This window comes from Protobothrops mucrosquamatus, unplaced genomic scaffold (assembly GCF_001527695.2).
Source record: "Protobothrops mucrosquamatus isolate PMUCROS unplaced genomic scaffold, P.Mucros_1.0 scaffold2928, whole genome shotgun sequence".
In the NCBI taxonomy this organism is placed as follows: Eukaryota; Metazoa; Chordata; class Lepidosauria; order Squamata; family Viperidae; genus Protobothrops; species Protobothrops mucrosquamatus.
This window is the reverse complement of record NW_015388953.1, coordinates 133,412-156,935: the sequence shown is the minus strand read 5'-3', so window position 1 is coordinate 156,935 and position 23,524 is coordinate 133,412. Positions and strand designations below refer to the sequence as shown.

At 39.5% G+C, this 23,524-nt stretch overlaps 2 protein-coding genes across 2 annotated transcripts in view; both read left to right on the top strand.

The window, feature by feature from the left end:
• The window catches only part of KDM2A (lysine demethylase 2A), a 94,535-nt gene extending 92,557 nt beyond the window's left edge, over positions 1-1,978 (top strand). The window contains exons 20-22 of the mRNA XM_015826007.1: positions 327-485; positions 648-863; positions 1,785-1,978. Of these exons, the coding sequence (XP_015681493.1) occupies positions 327-485; positions 648-863; positions 1,785-1,966 (557 nt within the window). The 3' untranslated portion in view covers positions 1,967-1,978. The remainder of the gene's footprint in view (positions 1-326; positions 486-647; positions 864-1,784) is intronic.
• Positions 1,979-20,987: 19,009 nt separating this feature from the next.
• GRK2 (G protein-coupled receptor kinase 2) overlaps positions 20,988-23,524 on the top strand; it is a 41,783-nt gene continuing 39,246 nt past the window's right edge. Inside the window, exon 1 of the mRNA XM_015826009.1 lies at positions 20,988-21,100. Coding sequence (XP_015681495.1) covers positions 20,988-21,100 — 113 coding nt within the window. The remainder of the gene's footprint in view (positions 21,101-23,524) is intronic.

The window sequence follows — 23,524 nt, the reverse complement described above, 5'->3', positions numbered from 1 at the left end:
TTCTGAATATCATGTAGTGTTCCTTTGCTTTCCCAAAGATAGTCATAGATTGGATTTGTTACTTGGCCTAACTCTTAATAAGCTGTGAGGCAAATGTTAATGGATTATCAAAGAAGCATTGTTCTTATAATACTGATACCATTCTTATTCTGTGGACCCCAGCAATGGTCTACTATTGCCTCACACTATTTATAACCTGGAATGAAGGCTCAAAGTAGAAGCCTAGTAATTAGAGTCCTGGAATAACTATGGAAAATGATTTCCAAACAGATATGGAAAATTATATAAAATATTTTCACATGCGTCTGTCTATCATTTTTCAACAGGCCTCAAAGACCTCATCTTGGCAGGCTGCTCCTGGTCAGCAGTATCTGCTCTCAGTACCTCTACCTGCCCCCTTCTCAGGACCCTCGATCTTCGGTGGGCAGTAGGAATCAAGGATCCTCAGATTCGGGACTTGCTGACACCTCCATCAGATAAACCCAGTATGTTTCTTTGTCATTTTCATACAGCAGGAATTTCTGGATAATGTATGGGTGGCAGACAGATTGCTAATGAGTAAGAGATTTAAAAGGGGAAGTTTGGGGCTGAAATATACAATGTTCGTTTTTTGTGCCCTTTCAATGTTATTATGTATTATATAATAGGTCAAGACAATCGCAGCAAACTCCGTAACATGATAGACTTCCGATTGGCCGGGCTGGATATTACTGATGTCACACTCCGGCTCATCATTCGCCACATGCCTGCGCTCTCACGACTTGATCTTGGTCACTGCAATCACCTTACAGACCAGTCAGCCAACCTGTTAACAGCTGTTGGATCTTCCACACGAAACTCACTCACTGAAATTAATATGGCAGGTATGTGCACTTGCACTTTTTCAAAATACATCTCTGCCCTGGCAAGAACCACTAACCTGAATGCCCTCTAGTTTTTTGCCCTATGGTTGCAGAAGAGGGCAATTTCAAGCAGATGGTGACTTCTTTTACTCCAAGTCACAAAGCTATGACATTTTTCTCCTGAACCCAAAGTCCCATGAAAGTCTGAGATGCTTATCTTCCATATTTCACGGGCTTTTCCTCCAGTCTTTATTAAATGTGGATATAGCAAAACAGTCACCAGAGATAAAACTTAATCTGCATGTATTTGAACTTGGATAATATTCAATTGTAAATATTTTTAAGAAATTCATTTGAAGTAGCATGTTAAAATTAAATTCCATATATAGTACAAGCATTTTACTGATTGTTGCACATCCACATTCAATAAAAAAAATTTGACATACACCCCAGGAGGAAAATAATCCTTAACAAAATGGTCATTCCATAACAGCTTGTCTAATTGCTAATTATGTCAGCTTGAAGAACTGTTCTGTTAGATGCTTAAACTGATCTGGAGATCAGACTGTATGAAAGATTAAGAACAGCTAATGGAGAATTACCCTTTAAATGTGTGCTTCAGTACTGTTGTGCATTTATATCTCTCCTGCTCTGTAATATTTAACACATTGAAGAAGTGAGCATGAGAGCCAGTTTGGTGTAGTGGTGAGGGTGCTGGCCTAGAAACCAAGAGACTGAGTTCTAGTCCCAAAATAGGCATGAAAGCCAGCTGGGTGACTTCGGGCCAGCCACTCACGTCACAGGATCGTGGGGAGAATAGGTGGTATAAAAGGAGTGTTATGTTTCTTTGCCACCTTAAGTTACTTATAAAGTAATAAAGGCAGGATAAAATTGAATCAAGAAATGAATATTATATGTCTCATACTGCCTTACTTTCCATAGGTTGCAATAAGCTCACAGACCAGTCCCTGCTGTACCTGCGACGCATCTCTAATGTCACTCTGATAGATCTGCGTGGCTGCAAACAGATCACCCGTAAGGCCTGCGAGCACTTCATTTCAGACCTGTCAATCAACAGCCTCTATTGCCTGTCAGATGAAAAGCTGATCCAAAAAATCAGCTAGAAATTTGCCACAGAAAGACTGAAGAGAAGGAAAAATCCCAGACAAACCCCTCTTGGAGAGCAGATCCTCCCTCAGTTTACCCCATCTCTACAGTCAGGAGAGATGCCAGCCTGATTGTGATCGCAATGACCCTCCTCTACTTGGGACTTCTGTAAACCAGAAAATCCCACCAGGCAGTTGAGTAAGTGGCAGCAAGAAGAGATGGACAATCGCTCTTGTTGGGGTACTTGCTCATCAGCTACATGCTCTAATTTTTGTAGCCACTTTTTCAGGGGGAACATGACCTTTTCTCTCCACCTTTTCCCCTTCTCATAAATCCTGTGAAAACAGATTATACTTCCTCATCAGATTATGGGAAACTTGACCTGGATAGTACAAAACAGGTGCATTTCTGTTCCCTGTTTCTGTACTGTCATGGTATACAATTTGTTACTAAGTCTTCAGAGTTACTAAGACTTGAGCGTAACTGCTCTTGCCCACCACATTCTGCTAAGCTTCCTTTTTTCACTCACCAGCAGCTGAATGGGCAGCTACTGCTTTGTGCTGATTACTCAGAGCTGCAGTGTCAGCAGTAGGGATGCCTGTTTTGCGGTGAGGGTCTCTCCGTGTGCCCTCAGTTTAGCTCGCAGGCATCTCCCAACTTAAAGCTAGTGAGGGGATGGCGGAACTTTCAGAATAAGGGAGCCATGTTCTTATCCTAGATTATCCCAGAAAAGGGAGAAGGTGTCAGACAAGCATGTTCTACCTTTCCTGCTATGAAAAGATGGCAGCACTTGTGTAGAGAAAAAGCTGCAGTATAGCTTGAAGGCTTCAGGGGCATCCATTGGGATTTCTAACACCAGCAGAAATGGTCTCTATTGTTCCGTACGTCTGCTGAAATTAGCATTCTTAGAGATGCTGGCTAGAACAAATGCCTACATCCTGGGGGGTGCATAACTGTTGGCTCTTGAGCTGGAAGACGGGTTAATGCTCCATTAGCTGCCTCTCTTCCTTTGCAATGAATGGCCGGTCCAAAGAACTTCTCTCTTGGGCAGCAGAGAGCTTTTTGCACTTTAGAAAGAAAGGTAATATTTTGGGTCCCTATTTTATTTTCCCCTGCTTGAGTGACTGGACACTCCTTCCAGCTGTCTGAGTTTGTCAGGGTTTGAATGCACACTTTGCACTCTGCTCTCTTCCCCATAGTGATAGCACAAATTGGACTGCCCTCCCCCTTGCCTCCCCCTCTGATCTTCAAATGGCAAAAAAAAAAAAAAAAGCAGCTCTCCAGTGTCTGTGCAGCAAGGGAAAGGAGGAGAGTGGTTGCAGAATTGGAGGAAGACCCAGTGCACCCTTGCTGCTGCTTCTGAAGCAATAAGGGAGGGGGAGGAATCCACCCATAACTCTCCAAATCGCCCAGCCTAATTGCATTGAATGCTGTGGCAACTGAGCCTCGGGGAAGACTGACTTCCCCTGCACTATTGGGGATGGGGGTGAGGGAGATAACATTTAGATCTACTGAAATCCAATGGTTCCCCCCTCACTTCCATATGAGGAGCAGGCTTCTTTGCCAAGAGGACAATGCTAGTGTGATGAGTTCCAGAGTGCCTCAATATACAGGAGCTTTGCTGCAAATTGAATTTTTCTGCAAAAATGCCCACTGATCTCCTAGAAGTGGAAACTTTCTGCCTTGTTGTGTTGGCTCCTGTGGGAAAAAAAAATTGTAGAACCAATCTTTTTGTGCTTTTTTTTTGTTTGTTTGTTTGTTTCCAAGAGAAAGGTGAGAATAGCCATAAATAGGAGATTCAAGTGCATCTGCCCAGATAACTCCCACATTGAGTTTTCTACACTCTGGGTATTTTGTGTTTTTGTTTTCTCAAAAGTGGGAGCACCTTCATAACTCCATGTGCATTGATCAGCCCAAGAAGTGCTGAACTACAGCAAGTTGGCATGACAGGAGCATTAGTCTGGGAGGAATCTCGTCCTGCGGCAAGAGGGATGAAAAAGCATCAGCAGACTGATCGGGGAGGGTATTGTTGTGAGTTTAGGCTTTTATTATCCTACAGCCTTCTCAGAAATGGCCCTCAAATGACTGTGGCTTAAGAGACTTAAAAGTAATTGTGAAACTTCATTGCCTAAACTGATCACCACTTCAGAGGGCAAGTGGTGACACAAAGGAAAGAAAAATTATATATAAAATCACTTGGTGATTTAAAAAAGAAACAAAAGACAAACATGCTCCCTAAATAAAACTCCCTAAGAAAGTCACTATTGTCTAAAAGGGTTTGGTTGTTATTTTGTGTTTTTCTTTTCTTTGGTTTGTTTGTTTGTTTGTTTGAAGAAATTGTAAATATATATTTTTTTGTTGCTAACTTAGAGTCAATCTCCAATGTTGTGCTTCAAAATTAAATGTAAGCATTAAGGGTAAAAGAAACCAAGTCTTGCGCTCTCGCGGTTGACATGTTTTAGGGTTGGGGAATATTTGGGGCTAAAGGGGAGGGAAGCTAGTTGGGATTTTTCATTTTCTAATCATTTGCCAATAATGGTTTTAGAGAATCTTTCCTCAAACATATTACCACAGATCTGAGACACAAGTGAAAGGGGGAAGAAAAGATACCAGCCTCTGAAGGGAGACTTTGTTTCAATGGGGTGGATTTTGGAATAAACATTTCAAGAAAAAATATGTGGGGTCTGCATATTGATTACCCTTGATTTGAGCTGCATTGTAACAGCATGAATGAGAAAACTCAGTTGTCTAATCCACTATGCATTTTTCCTTCCCACATTTGCTATCTTATGAATTCTGCACTATTAAAATGATATATGCTAGCAATACTTTTAGCCAGAAAAAATTTAATATGTATCAGTAGTAGACATTTGCTCTATCTACATAACTTTGCAAATCTTAGTAATCTTATTGTGCATTCAAAATTAGCAGTTCTAGCAAAGGGCAGTAAGCTACATACATAAAGCACTGAAACCATCTTTTCAACCATTTATTTTGTCTGGCAAACTATAGCTTCCGAAATTGAAGCAAATGCTATCTTCATACTTTAAAAGTACATTCGAGGTTATCAAAATTAGGAACGCTAGGCTCAATATGCTAGGCCAATACCTGTGATTTTGTTTACAGTACATCGATGGCAGTCGAACATATATGGAGCACACTTCTTGGAATAAATATGCTGCACGAGCTAGAGGGGTTTATTCTGAAATGTTATAAAAACAGTGGAATATGGCCATATTCTAAAATTTTCTATCCGTATTTCGTACCTTATGACATTTAAGATTATAAATAATGTTTGGACCCTTTATTTCCTTCTTGCTTTTTAATCTCTTTGAATTCTTGAGATTCTATATGAACTACAATCTGTTTATTTTATACAAAAGAGTAAACATAATATATTGTACAAGTAATACTGAGATCTTGATGTCTTCTGGATACAAGGTGCTAATTAATAGGAATTGAAATTATAAATATTTAACATGTATTCTGGTGGGATGTAACACCTGCATGCAGTCATTACGTATAGATTATTCATGCTGATTTGTTTTAATTCATGGTGCTTGTTCCTATCAACTTATATCTACCTGATCTTTTGTGCATCAAAAGCTACAACCTGCCAGTACAAAAATAGTATGTTCTCTTAAAACCTACTACAAAACCAGGATTAATTCAAGCAAACAGCTATGATTTGGTACTTAAATTTATTTTAAAGCTATCCTGGGAATAAATCATTGCAGTAAGCAAAAGTAAGGGGAAATAAAACAGCAAAAGTGTCAATCAAATCTGGGGAAGAATGTTGGGGAATGTTGCTGCTAGCAAATACAAACCTTAACAGATTAATGGAATGAAACCTCATGGTTGAAAACAGCATCCTTATTGAACATTAAATATAAATGGATTTCTGACAGAAAAGAGGTGCAAAGAAAACTCTTGGAATGTGTAGATGTTCTGATTTGGCACAAAACTTGGGAATAGTTTCAGGAAATGCCACATAAATAAGTCACTGTGCAAGAGCAAAGAGAACCAGTTTGGTGCAGTGGTTAAGGCACCAGGCCAGAAATTAGGAGACTGAATTGTAATCCAATGTTAGACACAAAGCCAGCTGGGTGACCTTGAGCCAGTCGCTTTCAGCCCTAGCAAGAAGGCAATGGCAAAATCATTTTTGAAAAACCTTGCCAAGAAAACTGCACAGACTTGTTAGGCAGTAGCCAGGAGTCAACAATGACTCAAAGGCACCAAATAAATAAAAATAAGAACAATAGGATATGGTCTTAAGATCCATAAAAGCATTTTATTTAGTAAGTAATTTTCAAAGCCAGCGCGTTTTTTTAGAACAATACAAAGGGCAAAGTAAATGTCTTCCTTAAATATGTAAAGTTATTTCGAAATAAGGGGAGGCCTGGGTATAAAATCAAAACCTGAAGGTTTCTTCAGCTGGGAAATCGTGGACTAGCTAGTAACCTTAGTCCATCGAAGGCTATGTGTACATGCTGCATTTTTTGAAGCTGTAAAGGCACTATCTCAATTCCTGCCATTTTCTCCTGTATGTAATCTTTTCTAGGTGGTTGGCTAATTGAGTTCTGCATTTCTGTTCTTTAAAAAGCTTTTGGTATATTGTCTGTATATATGAAAGCACCGAGTGTCTTCCTATTAAGCCACTGCCATCTTTTTACCCTAATTAATATTTCTATTGCTCTGCTCCCTCCATTCTTTCCTCTTTACCCTCCAAAAACTTATCCATTTCTACCATAACTTAAGCTTCCTCTCTAAGCAACAGTTACAAATTAATTCCTATCTTAAATATCACTCCAGAATTCAGTTGTCTAAATTCAGAACTTCATTCTTCATTCAGGGATGAGTTATTTGAAGGCAGTGCCATTGTTATATATTAATATCAAGCATGAATGACTGACCTAGGTCATATTATGCTTTGGTTTGGGCTATGCATGTTACATGATTTACAAGCCGTGGTTTATGGGTTAGTACACTCCAGCCATCAGCTAGCATACTGCTAATCTCACCAGGCTTTATAACCAATTCTCTTTTGGGGGAGGGTTTGGTTCTTTCACTTCAATAAAGACAGCAATGCTAAAAATGGCTGGGGACAAGTAGTTAAGTGTAAAATCTATTGTCTACATATCTGCAAGTAAGCTCCACTGAATTCAATGAGAATCTGAAAGGATGCACACCAGATTGCAGGGGAAGTGAGAAGAACTTTGCTGAACAACATGAGAAACTGCAGTTTATGACATCCAACAAGAAGCCTGGAAAACTAGGATTTTAATGGTTGCATTTGCTTTTTGGTGTGCTCTACAAAGGAAAGTGCTAATTTTAGGAAATTATCAGTGTCTGTGAAAAAGTTATTCTCCAGAACGAATACTTTAAAAGCATGTTATTTGTAGTTTACAAGAGTTCTCAAGTCAGTCGTATGCAGACATCAGGACAGATAAGGAATTAGTCATTTAAATTTGAGAGTTTACGCTTTACCTCAGATGATAGTAAAATGGAATCACTGTGTGTGTGTGTGTGTGTGTGTGTGTGTGTGTGTGTGTGTGTGTGTGTATCTCCATATAGAGAAATAGATACAGATAAAGTTTCATTCATTCCTCTATCCTTGGGAAAAATGCCTGTTTATTTATAGTGGGACCCAAGTAATTTGATAGAATGAATGATGGGAAGATAGGAAAGGTTGAGAACTACTGCTTTAGGAGATTATAGGCCTAACTTGTTTCTCAAGCTCACAGGCTGAAGATTCTATTTTTATCATTTTCTAGCGAGGGTGGATTTTTCCAGTATCTGATTTTGCTGTATGGAAATCCAGTCTGGTTCATTGGTTATACATGCTTAACCATGTTAAATAAATGTATACTTCTATCCAATTTTTTTTTTAAAAAAAATAGCCATGTTATTGATAAAAACCTAAATGCTTTAAAATTCTAAGCTTTTGTAAGTGAACATTTTTTTCAAGTTCAAATTTACCATACTAAAGGTTTAATCTGTATAGCGTTGCTCTTTTTAAAAGTCCAAGTCCTTTTAACATTCAAAGGAGAAGCAATTTTTTAAAAATTTATTGGGGGGTGTTTGACATTTATTACTTTTTTATAAATTACTGAAGAAAAACTAGCAGAAGCGTCCTCTGCCAACATTTGTTCTTCACCAAATTAAAGCAAGAAGAGAGGTATGGGGAGTCAATTTCCACATTAGAGTTTGACATTGAAAGCACAAATCTTTGAACTAAACCCATGCTTCCTTATATAGAACAGAATTTCTAGACTTTCCTGCATTATGAGGAGAATCTCTCTCGGGTTGGAGCGTCTCAGAAATTGTGTAAGATGAATGGTGGATAGCCAAGGATAGCAGATCAAGAAAATGGCAGTAAATCACCCTTCCCATGTAACTGGGAGATTATTTAGCACTTGAATCAGTAGGGACACATACCGTACACATACATCTAATCTTAAGGATATGCATTTGAGAACAAGTTTTCTAGTAGGTTTAAATAACCAAATGGATTAAAAACTTTTAGGTAACCAGGTCCTAAGTATTTAAGGGTTGTGGAACTGAACATTAGGCTTGGCAATGGATTGGTAGCCAGGACACTAATATGACTGAGTATATCATCTTACTACTCCTTCAAGTCAACTTAGAATAGAATAGAGCTGGAAGGGACCTTGGAGGTCTTCTAGTCCCCTGCTCAAGCAGAAGAACCTATACCATTTCAGACAAGTGACTGTCTAGTCCAGGGGTCTGCAACCTTGACAACTTTAAGACTTGTGGACTTCAGCTCCCAGAATTCCTCAGCACAGCTGGCTGAGGAATTCTGGGAGCTGAAGTCCACAAGTCTTAAAGTTGTTAAGGTTGCAGACCCCTGGACTAGTCTCTTCTTAAAAACCTCCAGTGATGGAGCGCCCACGATTTCTGAAGGCAAGCTGTTCCACTGGTTAATTGTCCTCACTGTTAGGAAGTTTCTCCTTAGTTCCAGCTTGCTTCTCTCTTTGGTCCGTTTCCAACCATTTTTTCTTAAGGCAATCTCATGTGTTCAACTTTTCTGACTCCCATCAGCATTGAATATTTGCATTTCAGAGGCATTTTACAGTAGAACTAGTTTGGAGGTATCTAGAGCATGGATAATTGTTACCACATCCAAGTACTCCAAATAACCATCACTGTCATTATGAGTGGTGTTTTTTTTTCCCCTTTTACTTTTTAATTGTGTGTGATTGCTGTGCTCTGCTGTGCCATTTTCTGAACCTTGGTTGATTTTTCAAGTCATACTGATGCCTTGTTTAAAACTAAAATGGTTATTAAAATGCTACAAAATGATAATTACAAGCCAGAGCTTGTAAATATTGCTTACGGCTCCTGCTGCTACCTGATCAGGATGCGCACACAAACTCTGCTGATCCTTCGAAAGGAATGCAATTCATCTAGAACTAACTGCATATTATTGTCCAAAGGGGCTAGTTTTACAGAATCTCCATTTTTCCAGACTTAAGTATATGCTCTTCTTGTCAGTAAAAAAAAGCCACTGACTAAGTGCTTATTTAGTTAATGATTCTGTTCTCAAAAGCTGTTAGTACCTTGGGAATCCACAAGCAAGTCTTGAAGGCAATAAGCTTTCTCTCTTAGCAACCAATGCTGAGTGACATTCCACCTCCAATACTGACGGTTATAGATAATAACAGCTATTAGTCATTGATAGTTATATCTTCCATTAATGTGTCTACTCCACTCTTTAAGCCAATGCTGATAACAGCATATTGTGAAAGGCAAATTTTACTCCGCAGTGCAGTGCAGTGTAAAGCTATTCTTTGTGGTCTTGAATCATTCAGATGCATTAAGTGGCCCATACTTCTAATTATTATTATGGTTGGTCACACAGTCATCAAGATGTTTAGACTAGTTTTGGCATTTTTATTCACCTATCAGGTCCTTCCCAAGGACCTGGGAGAAAGAATGAGTGTCAACTCAAGGGAACAAACAACTAATACTCCTGCTTCCTGTTTCCCCCTCAACAACCCTATGAGGTGGGTTGGGCTGAGAGAGTGACTGGTCACTCAAACCAGTTTTCATGCCTAAGGTGAGACCAGAACAGTCTCCTGTTCTAGGCCAGCACCTTTGCCACCGCATCAAACTACTCACCAAACTGAGCTTATTTATCCTTTGAGGGAGAGACTTTTGATCAGTATTCCGAGTGTTACACAAAATTATGTAAAAGCAAACAGGAGAATGATAACATACATTTATTTTGGAGCCAATGGCAATTATGTCAATATAGATTTGGCTTTTTTTTTTAAAAAAAAGAAAAGATACAAACACAAAGCCAACACATTCATAAACCTACCCATAGCAGTCCTGTGATTCTGTTCTTAGTGAATCACCAGCTATTTGGGCCCCATCAGGGAAAATCATGTTTGGGTTTTCTAAAAATGCTTATTCCCCAAAGCGCAGCGATTATTTTCAAGTTCTTTCTTCTTTTTTTAAACCATCCTAAATCATTTGAACTCGGTTACATGACATAACTGCTCAGAAGCAATTTGGAAGCTCATTAATATTTGGATGGTAAATCTCTAGGGCAGGGGTAGGCAACCTTGGCTCTTTTATGACTCGTGGACTTCAACTCCCAGAATTCCTAAGCCAGTATGGCTGGCTCAGGGATTCTGGGAGTTGAAGTCCACGAGTCATAAAAGAGCCAAGGTTGTCTACCCCTGCTCTAGGGGATACTAGGGGTGTAGATTAAACTGGGAAGTTTAAACAGCCAATGGAAGCACTGGCTGTACTGCTAGCAAGAAAGCTGCATGTAGTCCTCAAATTACACCATTTGTTTAGCAGCCAAAGTTACAATGGCACTGAAAAAAAATGACTTCCAACCAGTCTTCACACTTAACAACCAGCGTTGCCACAGTCATGTGCTCAAAATTCAGGTGCTTGGCAACTGGCATATATTTATGATGGTTGCGGCATCCCAGGGTCATGTGATGGCCATCTATGACCTTTCTCGCCGACTTCTAATCAAAGTCAGTGGTTCACTTGACTGTGTGATTAAAAACTGCTGATTCACTTAAGAACTAGGGCAAAAAACAGTCATAAAATCCAGCACTTAACCGCCTCATTTGACAACAGAAAACCTGGTCTCAGTTATGGTAGTAAGTCAAGGACTAATCATACATGAATGTTTTCATGAATAATAACATTCTTCAGCCCAGCTTTATGTAATCCTGCCTAAACTCAGAATTACAGAACTTAATCAGTCTTGTGCCAAACTCAAGGGGAACTGGCGCAACCATGTAAGTGGATGCTTTTGGGGGGAAGGGAATGAAGCTGGAAATTTGGGTAGAAAAATGTGTTTATTAGGGAAAAGGGAACACAATAATTGATTATTTACTATCTTCTTGAATAAGATGAATGTTGTTGACCAGAACTTTCTGCTCGAGTTTCTAATATCATTTTTACAGAATAACTAAAAAGAAAAAACTAGGATGATATTCTTGCTTTGTCTAATCAAGTAAATTGCTTCATTTCTGACCTCATGGGGCTAGCCAGTAAATTAAAAAATTATGTAACAGCTGAATACATGACTTCCTAATGCAGTGTTTCTCAACCTTGACAATTTTAAGACATGTGGACTTCAACTCCCAGAATTCCACAGCCAACATTGCTGGCTGTGGAATTCTGGGAGTTGAAGTCCACATGCCTTAAAATTGTCAAGGTTGAGAAACACTGTCCTAATGACTTTGTAATTCAGTGTTTCCTAATCATGGTCATTTATAGATGTGTCGAGTTCCGCTTCCAGAATTTTAAGCAATGACCATCCGAAAATTCTGGGAAACACTGCTGCAAATCCATGAGAAAAGCACCAATTACTTTTCAGTGGTTGTGTCATTACATTAAAAACATTGTATAGAGTAGGTTATAGAATTTAATTTATTCAGGCCTTACAGCATGGGATCCATTTACCAGATGTTTCAGGTGGATTGTTATGTCTTGCCAAAAATGGATTGCTTTCTGAACTTAATGCTCTCCATACATATTGGAATTGCAAAGATTACAATTTCAAACTAGCATGGCTGGGAATTCTGGGCCCAGTCAAAAGACAGCTGGGGGCATCAGGTTGGGGGTGTATTTACAGGTTGTGCTGTAAAGATATAAACATATGAGAATTACTTATGTCCCAACATCATTTTATCAAAAATGTTGGTCCTATTTACAATAACAGTAAAATAAAAAAATTCTCTTAAGCACATTTTACAGTTTATAAAGATTCTCTTATTTCTAATGGGTGTATGTATTGCCAATTAAGCATCATAAGTCTAGATCTTTCTAGATCCCCCAGACAAGCTTATCCTATTCCATCAAATTTAATTGAATTAACAGCACACTCTTTGTCTCCAGAGTCACAGCTAAACCTGAGAGGATAGAGCTTCAACAGTTGCTCAGTTAATTAATTGTCAAGAGGGTGACTCTGAAAGCAAGATTAAATACAAATATACATGTTAAAAATAGCACAATATCACATAGCCAACCTTGCTTTAAACTTGAGGTTGCACCAGTGACTTGTTAAACACTTCACAGTTACAGATTCTGTGCTCTCATAATTAATATTGGCATTACAGCACCCATAGAAATTACATATCATAGAAAGGTAGTTAATACAGGGTGTGTTATATTGTATGAGTGTTGCATGAGAGTTGTTTAAAATACTCCAAAGTGCCTCTTTGTTTGAAAGAGACCTATTTTTTTCTGACAAACTATAATGATATTTAAACATACAAATAGTCTTCGGGTTACAATGGCAATTGGGACCAGAATTTTCATTGCTAAATGATGCAGTTATAAAGTGTGACATTATGTAATCACATCACTTAGCAACAGCAATTATGGCAGTCTCAGTTGCAATCAAGAAGCAAATAATTAAGAGAGGAACTCAAGTGATAGCAACTTCCAACTTCCTGCCGGCTTCCCAATGACTTTGCTTGTGGAAAGGTGGCAGGGAACATTGGAAATTAAGATCACATGACTGTGACATTCTAATGGTGACCATTGGAATTTAATTATTAAATTTGTTTGAAATATCAAATTACATTTATTAATTTTATTTCTGCTTAACATTAACTTAAATATAATTTATGTTTAGCAAAACAATCCTTACTTCCAACCATTTGGATAATTAAATGTTTAGATCAACTATATTCAAATAGGATTTTTAGAAATATTCTCTGTGGCAAGATCAGAAAAAGAAGAAAAGCAAGTGAAATAGAAATTAAAATTTAACATTTGCAATGATGAAGAATTAGGAGGAACACCATCAAATAATTTTTTAAAAAGCCATTTTAAGAGACAATTAGGTAGCAATGCTGGAGAAGTTCTCACCTAAAAGGCATTATCAGGATGGACTTTGCTGGCTGGTAACTAGTTAGATTACCAGTTAGAAGGTATGACTTTTTTTATTCTAAAAAGAGGGGTGCCTTTATCTCCTGATTTTCTATTCTTTACCACCTGCTGGCTTTCCATTACAAGTAGAATTCCTTATCAGAGAAGCTGACCTTGAAAATCAAAGTAGGAAAGTCGAAGAACTTGGAGCCTATTAAAGCATTTTTTTAAATTTAAATTTGCTGGCCAATCTATGACACCCATTCCCACCTGCTAATGTCATAGGATAATATCAATTGTAAGGAAGTGTTGGCTTAATTTGGGCTGACCATAGTAAGTGACACTTGCTCCTCTTTCCAACATGGGCAAGCTGCATTTTGGATGAGGGCCTTTCTACGCTTATATCTAATCAAGGGATGCCCCACAACATATTTGTTTCTGCCTTGCCCCACAATGTTGCTTTCACCTTGTCCTTAGCCCTGAAAGCCAATCTTAGGTTGTCCTTAGCTATATCACTGCTAACATTTTCCCCTGTGAATAAAAAAGTGAATAAAAATACTACTTTTTGTCCATTATCATCTTCGACGAATGTGGGGGATTTGCAGTAGCTGAGAACAGAGGCACTGTACACAGAACTTGTTATTGTTCAGTCCCTTCCAACTCTTCGTGACCTGATGGATATACTTTGACCAATTTATTGTGGTTACACCTCAAAAGCTTTGAATCTTGCATAAAGCAAATATAGATTTCTTTCTGAAACTTCCTTTTTTCCCCATTATCCACTGGATGTTAGCAATGCGATCTCAGGAACCTGATTCTTCTGAATCCAGTTTGTACACCTGGCGTTTCTCATTCCATGTGCTGTTGAGATCTAGACTGCAAAATCTTGAGCATTGTCTTATTAAAATGTGAACTAAACACATTTCACGCAGGTACAGTTTCCTGCTAATTCAAGGATGTGTTGAGAGCACTTACAGTGGAGAAAACCATTAGATGAGTAAAGGAAACGGTTTAATGTGGAACCTATTGTGGGGTTAGAGGGTCCCTAACACATTGATTTGCCTTCTCACATTCACATAGAATGATTTCATATTAGTTGCAAACGTAAGATTATTTTTAGATTCCACTGCTGCAGTAACACCTACTTACTATATTATGTTGACAGATGATGAGAAACAGAACTGCAGGAGCAAGGAGGGGAGCTGTGTATAATTCCGAGACTGGAATGTAGATGCATCACTAAATTCTCCCAGGGAAAAGATGACATGGATGATTTTACTGGGATTCTCCCAAATGTATTTGCAGAGAAGATTGCTGGTGCTCTGATTGTGAGGAATGATTTTAAAATATCAATCCTTACATTTTAAATGTTCTAGTCATCTAGTGCAGATACAAAGAAAGCAAGAAAAGGCAAGCATCTTTTTGCGCTGTTGCAGCAAAGAATCCTACTGGCAACTTGGAAGAGAGTTTATTGCTGCAGGAGCTTTTGGAAGCCAAGCAAACCCCAACGTATCTAATGAAATATTCAAGTGCTAGTTTCCCAGAATTCGTGCTGCTCTGACAATCTGCACAATTTCTGCTTGGTTACTTTGAAATAAACCCCACTGGGATTTACTCTGATGGCCCAGGATTCTCTTTCCTTTGAAGTACTTTAAGAATTGTCAAGTAAAACTTTAGACTCATCAAGTTTTTAAGGAAACCAGCAATTTTCTGAAGTTTTTATTGCCATTTTCTCCCTTGCTGTATTTTACTTGTTTTTTTTAAAAAAAGCTTGTCTTATATAACTTTTCCTGCATATACATTTAGCTTTTCCAAATGGACAGTATATCCACATATTTATCTCTTCCTATAAAGTTTAAATAGCTTCCTTATTGTTCACTATATCCTTATTGCTTTTAATTACAAGGAAGTAACACATTTATCTGCCTGCTTATGAAACTCATTTCAGCCAAATGTTTGAATATTATAATATAGATGCATATTCTGTTGAATATAACAACCCAAATAAGAAAAAAAATTGTATTACCGTTAGATTAATAATCTATTTCTCGTAAATCAATGGATTCATTAAATACAAACATAGTCATTGTGGGCTAAAAGCATGGCTTTTCTGTTTAATTTTTAGTGCTCTTTATGAATGACAGTAAGGGATAGGGGTAAAGACATATTGTATAATTCATTTCTGAACTCATGTTTAAGGAAATATTTCACGAACAAGTCTTTATAAAATCTTGCATAAAAGACAGGATTTACTCATTATTGGTAACATAATTTTTAAAAATATAAATCATAGGATAAAATTAATAGATTGTTCTTGCAATAAAAAAAATAGCACTACCCACCCTGGATTAATATTGTAAGCTAAAATGGAATAATGGCTGAGAAACAACATAGTCAGATTTATAAATTACAGCCAAGCAATGTTCAAAAATTCAAACATTTCTCAAAAATTAGAGCTAAAGCCAAAGTATGACAAATGAAATTCAGTAAATGTCAGATACATTGGCGAAAAATGATAATTTCACATTGATAATGATAGGTCTTTATGGATGATAAACAAGAAGTGATCTTGAATTCATGGTAGAAAACCTAATGAAAACCTGAATTTAATTGAATCTGCAAAAATAAAATTCATTTATATCATATATAATTTTTGTTCAAACTTTTAAACAAGAAGATTAAAAACGAACACAAGGTAACTGTAGTAAAACTACCTACTAAATCTAAGGAAGGAAAAAGAACAAAAGAACAACAAAACAAAAAGTGCAAAAGAAGAAAAAAGTTGAAGAAAAAATAGGAAAGAAAAAAGATATAAAGAAGAGGTTTCCAATATTCTTCACAGGAGTTATAAGCATAAATATATTTTAATTTCTCTCTCTAAAGTCACATTTTATTACTTTTCTTTCTATAATCTATTTTGTCTAATTATCAAAACCATAAATCACAAATTCGCTTTTTTATTTTTTACTTATGATGTAGTAGTTAAGACACCAGGCTAGAAAGAGGGGGACTGTGAGTTCAAGTTCTGCCTTACCCATAAAAGCCAGCTGGGTAAATTTGGGTCAGGCACTCTCTCTCTCAGCTCAACCTACCACTCAGGGTTGTTGTGGAGAAAATAGGAGGAGGAAGGTGTGTTGGATATATTTGCCACCTTGATTTATTTGTAAAAATAATAAAAAATAATAAAGGCAGAATATAAATAAATAAATAAATAAATAAATAAATAAATAAATAAATAAATAAATAAATAACGCTTCCAGTCACGAATCAATAATGTCTTTTCTCTATTCAAAAAAGTCAATTTATCAAAAAAATAAATAAAATTTGCAACTGCTCATTATTAAAACAAGAGGAGGACACAGAAACTTGACATTGTAATAACCTTGGGTTTGGAGTACTGTGATAGCAGCTGCTACCTAATAATCTACGATAGCAAAAAGCTAGCATTAATCCACTTATATTCACTTTCGATGTAATGGTTAATCCATTTGTATACTCTTCTTATGGTAAAAGAGCCTGATCCCTGTTATTACGGATCGATTATATCATCAGAGCAAATCAGCCACCGATATGGGGAGAGAGCTTGTAAAAAAGTGGCTGTTATAATGATTATCTCTCCAGTGCTTGAGGACTGAACACTGGAAACAAAGGCATGTTTATTAAACTACAGTGAAAGGCAACTCTTGTTACTACATCTAGTGTTCCAAAATTTAAAAACAATGTAATAAATAAAGTATTATGCTACATATCAAAATCCCAAAAAACTCCACCCCTATTTCCAGACCTGTATAAGTACACTGTATTTCAGCTCACAACAGAAATTCAAACAAAAAAATCAAAATTTTATACAAAGTTTATTCTTACAAGGAATAAGAATATAAATGTCATTTTATTATAATCTCTAAGAAAAGTGGAGTTGTGATTTCCTTCCATTCATGTTGACAAGAAGAGATGTCTATTAGATTGGATCTGGACTCATCCATACATAGAACAGATCTATTGCAATTCCGAGCAATAATTATTACAAGCCTACATCTCATTTATTTCACTGGATTTAAGACATAGACAATAGATTTTTGTATGTTTTACACTTTCTTATGTTTAAAAAAAACTATTAGGGAAATTTTATGAACTATTTAGAAATATTATGCATGCCATGTAAAGGTATATTGGTACATTACCAAGAGGAGATATTGGCTGTAGGCTGGGAGTATTTTGGCCGAGGCCTTATAGCAGTGGTGGCGAACCTATGGCACGTGTGCCAGAGGTGGCACTCGGAGCCCTCTCTGTGGGCACACATGCTGTTGCCCCAGCCTTGCCTTCACCCATGACCCCCTCACCAGCAGCCTCCCTGGAAGAGAGTCGCCCCTGAGCGTGGCCCACGCAGAGCAGCGCAGCCAAGCACATGGCAGCTGAGCAGCAGGGGCAAGTCTCCGCCCTCGTGCCCCATCATGTGCAGATGCTGCTGCTGGGTGCAGGCGGAGGGCGTGGCCACCATGGTGCTGCAAGGCTGCCTGGGCGATCTGTGGTGAGTGGCCCTGTGGGTGGGCGGAGCGGGGGGCGGGCTGGTTTTTGGGCACTCGGTCTCTAAAAGGTTCACCATCACTGCCTTATAGAATGCAGAATTATTTTTATATTTTTTATTCTTCTGGTTGATATTAATGGAAGGCAGTAAAACCAAACCTGAGCTGCAATGAAAGTAAAACTGGCAACTTCCTCGTCAAGTTACTCTATCCATTGTTATAGTAGTGCCCAGGCCAGATTTTATATTGTTCACATAATTTTAACATGCCATCCAGCCCAATGTGATTTACAATGCAAAAAAGGCTTAACTTGACCCACTTTCACAGCCAGTTATAGTCAGGTGCCTAACAAGTTATATTTAGAAATGTGCAAAAAAAAGAGTCTTGCTGGGTTAGATCAAAGCCCTAGCTAGACTACAGCAATTTTTCCCACTGTGGCTAACCAGATGCCTCTGGAAATATTCCTGTAGATCACTATAAAAGCTATTATACAGCAAATGATTTATACTTGTCGTTTACACATACTTAGTTGTTTAATCGGAAGAAAAGATGAACTCCTATGCTCCACGTATCCTGTTTCATATTGTAGAGCTGTTCCACGTCACCATTTATTCAAGTGATGCAGAATCAATTCATCTGAAGCTCATGCAGAATTGGTTTGCTCTTCCAAAGTCCTAAAAAAGCTGTGAAATATTTAACTAGGAAGTTGTTTAAGAAAAAAATAAACTTTATTTTTCAGATGAAAGAAAATATCAATTGCATTTTCAGTAGTAATATTCCTTGCCCCATACTCAATTTTTAGGACACCTAGCCAGCCTTGTCAGAGCTCAGAGGGTAAGCAGGTAGATTCTTAGGCAGGAGACCACCATGGAATTCCAGCCCAAAGTTTTCCAGCTTTCAGAAGGGCATATATTTTATCTCAGCTGTATGTGCTGTATCTATAGTAATAATGGTGGTCACTCTGGTATGCAAAATGCAAATAAAAAGTAGAGAGGCAGGATTGTTTAAGGAAATTACTTCACAACCTATGTGATAAACTCCTAAAAAAAATATCCGGTTCAAATTTCATATTAGTCATAGTGAGGACCAGTTCATACTGAAAAACCGGATTAACAACTTTTTGGCATGACTAACTATAGGGTTTAAGTGATGCAAAGGATCTGTATGATCACAAGCAAAAAAGAAATATGATTGGTACAGTTGATTAGTGCAGTAGTGGGATTCAAATATGTGAACAACCGGTTCTCTGTGTGAATGCCGCTTCCGGAAGTCCATTCTGGGCCTGGGCAACAAAAAATTAGCTACCGGTTCTGCCAAACTGGTGTGAACTGGCTGAATCCCATCACTGGATTTGTGTCTTTATCAGTTGATTCTGTTATACTGGATAGATGCTTCTTTACTGTATGGATTGAGAAAAAATAACTGAATTTCAGGAAACGGATGGTGTATAAAACTCTGTTTGTAACATTACATCTATGATGATACTCCATTTCTATAGGAAGGTCAATACCTGCTTTTGCAGTCATTATGGCATGTGTTGAAACCAGAGAAACGTGCTGAGAATTTATTCTTGGATTACAATCGTCCTAATTCTCCCTATCTTGATCTGAAGGAATATCCAAATTGTAGGCAGATAAATGTAATAAATTGTTCTTGGCGTAATTTCAGAGAGCAGACAATATCAAACTCCTGAAGAAGTTATGAGGCTTTTCAATTGCTTATTGAAAGAAGAAAAAGTTACTATCTGTCCTTAACCTGGTCCTTCAGATGTTCCACCAATGCACCCAATCACCACTGTAACTGAGTCCATTCGCCTTTCTGTTAAGTTATCCTCTTCTTGCAATTCCTCCCCAGAATTAGTCTTCTCCAAAAACCTGGATGTTCACGTAATGTGTTCAAAGTAGGACTATTTGGGCCTGAATACTTGTTCCTCGAGTAAGAGGAATGACTTGTTTGATGACTGACCCATTTGGGTTTTCTTGGCCTTAATACAGTACTTATTACACTGATCAGTTAGCCCTACTCCTCCTGCCTCCATGCGTGAATGCAGTAGAGCTGGTTCCTTTCTTTCTCACACTTGCGTGAATGCCTTTATTAATCAACAGTAAAGTGCCTATTTTTCTTGCCACATAACTTTCCCATCTGAAGGATGCTAGGCAAAGGGCCTGTTGCGCATGCCTATGCAGCAACCGAGGGCAGTACGAATTGGCCCGTTAGGCCTCCGAGCGCTTCTCGATTGGAGCGTCCCCCCCCCCTCCATTGCAACGAGCTGCCTTGGGCTGTTCTCGCATCGAGATGGAAATTGCTTGGGGCGGGGGGGGGGGGGAGAGAGAGAGAGACTAAAACTGGCGTAGAACAAGCACGTTGTAAGTCCGCCCGCAGCCTCTGGAGGGCAGCACTGGGCGGCGAACTTCCTTCGGCGTCCAAAGCAACCTCTTCTTATTGCCCGCCAGCAGCGCGGGTGCTGTTGAAGTTGCCCCCAAAGGATCCGGAGCGCTGCGCCGCTGGGCCCAGAGACCTTTGCTCCCGCGGGGCTGGGGGGAGGGGGAGGGAGAAGCCCGCGGGCGAGGAGGAAGCCCGCGGGCGAGGAGGAAGCCCGCGAGCTCCAGGTTCTCTCCTAAGCTTCAATCCGCGTCCGGGCGTGAACCGATCCTTCCCTCCCTTCCGCGGGGCTGCCTTGGCGGCGCCTTTCCTCCAGGCCGGGCTTGCGCTCCGCCTCGGGAGAGAAACCCCGACCGGACCCAGCGCTTCGAGTTCCAAAGCGGCGCCCCGCTCCCTTCCCCGCGTTGACAGGCGGCGAAAGCGCAGCCCTCCCCTCTTGTACGTACACCCAGACTGCGCGCCTAGCCCCAGAGCAGGCACGGCAGTAGCAGCCAGCAGGCGAAGGAGCCAGCGGCGTCGGTGCAGAAATAAGGTGGACGCGCGGCTTCCCGCACAGGCATCATGTGGGTCTGTTGGTAAGAGGGGTGGGGGGGACCGATCCCCGCTCCTCCGCCCTCTCCCCTCCTTCGGCACGCGTAGCGGCACCCGCTCCGACGAGACAAGAGGAGACGAGGCAGCCCCGGAGGCCGCGGGGAATAATCGGAGAATTGATTGTGAAAAAAAAAAAAAAAAGAAAGCAGAAGAAGAAATATTTCCTGGCAAGATGGCCGACTTGGAGGCTGTGCTCGCCGATGTGAGCTACTTAATGGCAATGGAGAAAAGTAAATCTACTCCGGCGGCTCGAGCCAGCAAGAAGATCATCCTACCTGAGCCGAGGTGAGCTGGGGGCAGGTGTGGGGCGCCGTGGAGTTGGCCCCGGTTGCCTGCCTGTCTGTGCGTGTGAGTGCGCGGGCGCGTGTATGAACGTCCATCTGTCTGAGAGCGCTCTTGAAATTAACCGTGCCAGCTTCGCTCGCCTCTTCTGTCCTCAAGAGGAAAAGATGGGAGAAGGAATAGCTCCTTTAAATGTCACCTTTCCTGTTCTGTGTTTTGGGTTACTACCGTGGGCAATAGGAAGGGGTATCACGTGTCCCCATTCGGCCCAATTTGAGGGGCATTATTCCTTACAACAGCAGACATCCTGGTCCTCATTCACAGAATAACAAGCCTCTTCCCCAGGACTGCCGTTTTCCTTATCTGCTTGTCACAGTCCCCTCTTTTGTTTCTCATGTATGTGTAACAAGCTGTTATTAATCTCTGCAGAGAGGCAGGCTGTATAAAATATATGCTTTTCTGAGCCATCCAGCATCTGCTCCTCTGTGTGCTCCAGAGAGCATGCATTAAGGCTGTACCCATGTTCAGATAGCCTAGCCACTTGCATATGTTTATGCTGTATTCTGTTCAGGGAGTGGACCCTTGTCACTTGTTCACAAGAATCTCGTCTAATGCAAACTTAAATACAAACGGTTACGTCTATATTTCTTTAGCACTGTGGATTGGAAATGGGATTGCACTTAGGCGCTCGTGCCCCTTGTTACTCTAAACTTAAATGGGAATTAGAGCTGTACAAACAACATTGCAATCCTGTGCAAATCCTTTGCAAGGTCACCAAGGTGCAGTTTTTCTCAAAACAAATAAGGAGGAACGCATTTGGTAGAAGATTTGCTTCATGTAAGGATTTTACTGTCGGGTGACACCAAAATGGTCTTGGCGCATAAAATCCAAGGGCCACAATTTAGTTTGGCCAACCCTTAACTCGCTTCCCAGCAGCTGTTACCAAGGGCAACTGGGTTGGGCCTGACAGGCATTTTGCACCGACAGCACATAGGGAAGTGCAGGCTGTCTTCTATTCTCCCTCTTACCTCCCTCTTCTTCTGCCAACCTCCATGTGACATCTGGCCTATTCTGCTCTACTCCATCTCATCCAATAACCTTGGGTTTTCTCAGCTGAGGCCGATGGCTACTCAGACACAGCTTCTCTCCACTCCCCTACCATTGAAGGGTGGATGAATGGATAGTCTCTGAAATAAAGCAAAAAGCACCCTTGGAGGGTAAAAATGGCAGCTGCTCTTTTAGAAGATGAAGCAGATGTGTAACCATGGCAATGCTTGAAAGACCCAGGAGCCTTTGTGTTCTTCACATGCTGCTGGTTTCAATATGGAAGTAGTTGCCCACATGGGAACTTTAGGTGCTGTTCCACAGTCTTGGAAGAAAAGAATCTTAAAGCAGGGAGAATCAACCAGCAGCCTCTACCCTTCATCCCCAACTTGGATAGTAACACTTCTCTGGCAACTCTCTTGGCTAAGTCAGAGCCATACAGAATATTTCTTTATTAATCCAATTTATATAGCCACCCATGTCACTGGAAGTGACTCTGGGCGGCGTACAATAATTTAACAGGAATTGCAGAATTAAATTATATTTATGCTCATTTAAGTATCAATTCTCGAACTTTGCACTAATGGTATTACTAGTGGCATGTTCCCATTTACCTTTCTCTTCTAAACTCATTAGAAAAGTCTTCAGTTTTGTCAGTCTTGCAATCTCCTTGATGTAGAAGCATGGGAGACAGATGATCTTAAGTGTAGATCTAAATACAGAAGGAGGCACCAACAAGGTTTTCATTTTAGGTTGTCCTAAAAAAGAAAAAATTAAAAGGCCAAACTTCTAATCGGTGAAGCAAGACCCCAAAAGACGATTAGGAGTTGAAGAAGCCTGCAGAATAGTTTTGTCACAGTCAGAACAGGAGCTCTACTGGAGAATTCCCATCAGATGGAATAATGAAGGTTAGGGTTTGCAGATTCAGGGATGTAATTTAAATGTCTTCTGAAACCAGATATTGGAAATGCTTCAAAGAGGTAGGCCTTGGACATAATTCAGCCTTAAATCACATTGCAGAAGAAAGCTTATTCGTAGAATTGTTTTATGCATATTTTATTTTGCTTTGGGCAATCACGGATAGGACATAACATGTCAGAAACTGTTCTGATATTTAACGAGTCTTTAAATATCTAGATTGTCTTTGTAGATCAGAAAATATGCTAAATAGTTGTCTCCTGTATTAATTTTTGTGATTGCTTTGCTTGATGTGATCTTGGTTTGTCAAAACTGACAGTGTCACATTTCTGAAGGCCACAATGTTAATTATCAAGCACCTAGATACGTGTGATTTATGGGAACTGCTGGCAGTGAGGACCCTGCACACACTCTTTTCATAAACATTTCTCCATGGATAGTTGACCCATATAGCTTTCTATTGTT